Source organism: Cyprinodon variegatus, unplaced genomic scaffold, assembly GCF_000732505.1.
Source record: "Cyprinodon variegatus isolate N-32 unplaced genomic scaffold, C_variegatus-1.0 Scaffold49, whole genome shotgun sequence".
In the NCBI taxonomy this organism is placed as follows: Eukaryota; Metazoa; Chordata; class Actinopteri; order Cyprinodontiformes; family Cyprinodontidae; genus Cyprinodon; species Cyprinodon variegatus.
The window spans coordinates 20,996-22,024 of NW_015150502.1; the positions used below are offsets into that span (position 1 = coordinate 20,996).

At 31.1% G+C, this 1,029-nt stretch overlaps 1 protein-coding gene across 1 annotated transcript in view; it reads left to right on the forward strand.

The window, feature by feature from the left end:
- Positions 1–557: 557 nt before the first annotated feature.
- Positions 558–1,029, forward strand: part of LOC107082273 (L-amino-acid oxidase-like) — a 7,028-nt gene continuing 6,556 nt past the window's right edge. The window contains exon 1 of the mRNA XM_015370872.1: positions 558–563. Coding sequence (XP_015226358.1) covers positions 558–563 — 6 coding nt within the window. The remainder of the gene's footprint in view (positions 564–1,029) is intronic.

Genomic DNA, 1,029 nt, shown 5'->3' on the forward strand with positions numbered 1-1,029 from the left:
ATTTGATTCCAGTGATTGTCTCAAAAGGTTATGCAACAAAATATTTAAGTTATACCATAATTTATGTGGAGGCCTATTTCATGAATTAATTTTTTTTAAATCATTCTTTTGAAGAATAGCTTAAAAAAGAGTGTTTATTCTCAATTTATTTTTACTACTTTAGTCAGACTCAAGATAATTATGTGAATATTCTGGGTTGTTTTATTTCATTAAATGAGGGGTACTAATAGTTTTTTCCATATGTGTATACAGCTGAATTTCGCCTCTGTGGGACATTAATCAGTTCTATTCTGTTCCAAATCAAACATCTTTGTTTACATAGTGAACAATTTAATGAGTAAGTGTATTGGCAAGAAAATAAATGAGTAAAAGCAGGGTTATTAGATTAAAATGTTTTATGTGAAAATGAACAATTTCACTTATTTCTCTCTTTAAGCTTGTTTGTCAGATGCCTTCTACAAAAAAAAAAAAAAAAAAAACGGTGACAGGATTCACCCACTCGCTAGTCCCCCGCAAAAATTTTTATAGATTTATTTATTCTTCTTTAGACTTTGAACATGGAGGTAAATATAAACAGGCACTCAGAGACAGGTCATGAGGGTATACTTACTGAACCACCAGAGCCTCAGCTATACTTTGATGTTGAACATTTCTAATTTTCTTTGTTACCTTAGAACCAATTTAACAGTGGTTTTATCTTAGTTTTTACTTTCCAGATCTGGATTTCTGCTCCAATCAACAGGAATTTCTGTCATATAGAAAATATTTTATGTCCTGTATTAAGTCTTTGTTTTGTAAATGTGGTGTCGAATAAAAACTGATGGTTTTAATGGTAATATATAAATACATTTTATTGAAAAAACATATTTTGTGCCTTATTATTATTATTATTATTATTGCATTATTTTGAACTGTGTAAAACCATGTAACATTCATTTGACTGCAGTGTCTGGGCGTTTCTCAATATGCGTTCTTGAGCGTTCTCGTGTGCTCGTGTACTCGTGACACGTCATCAGCCTCAGCCCGAGT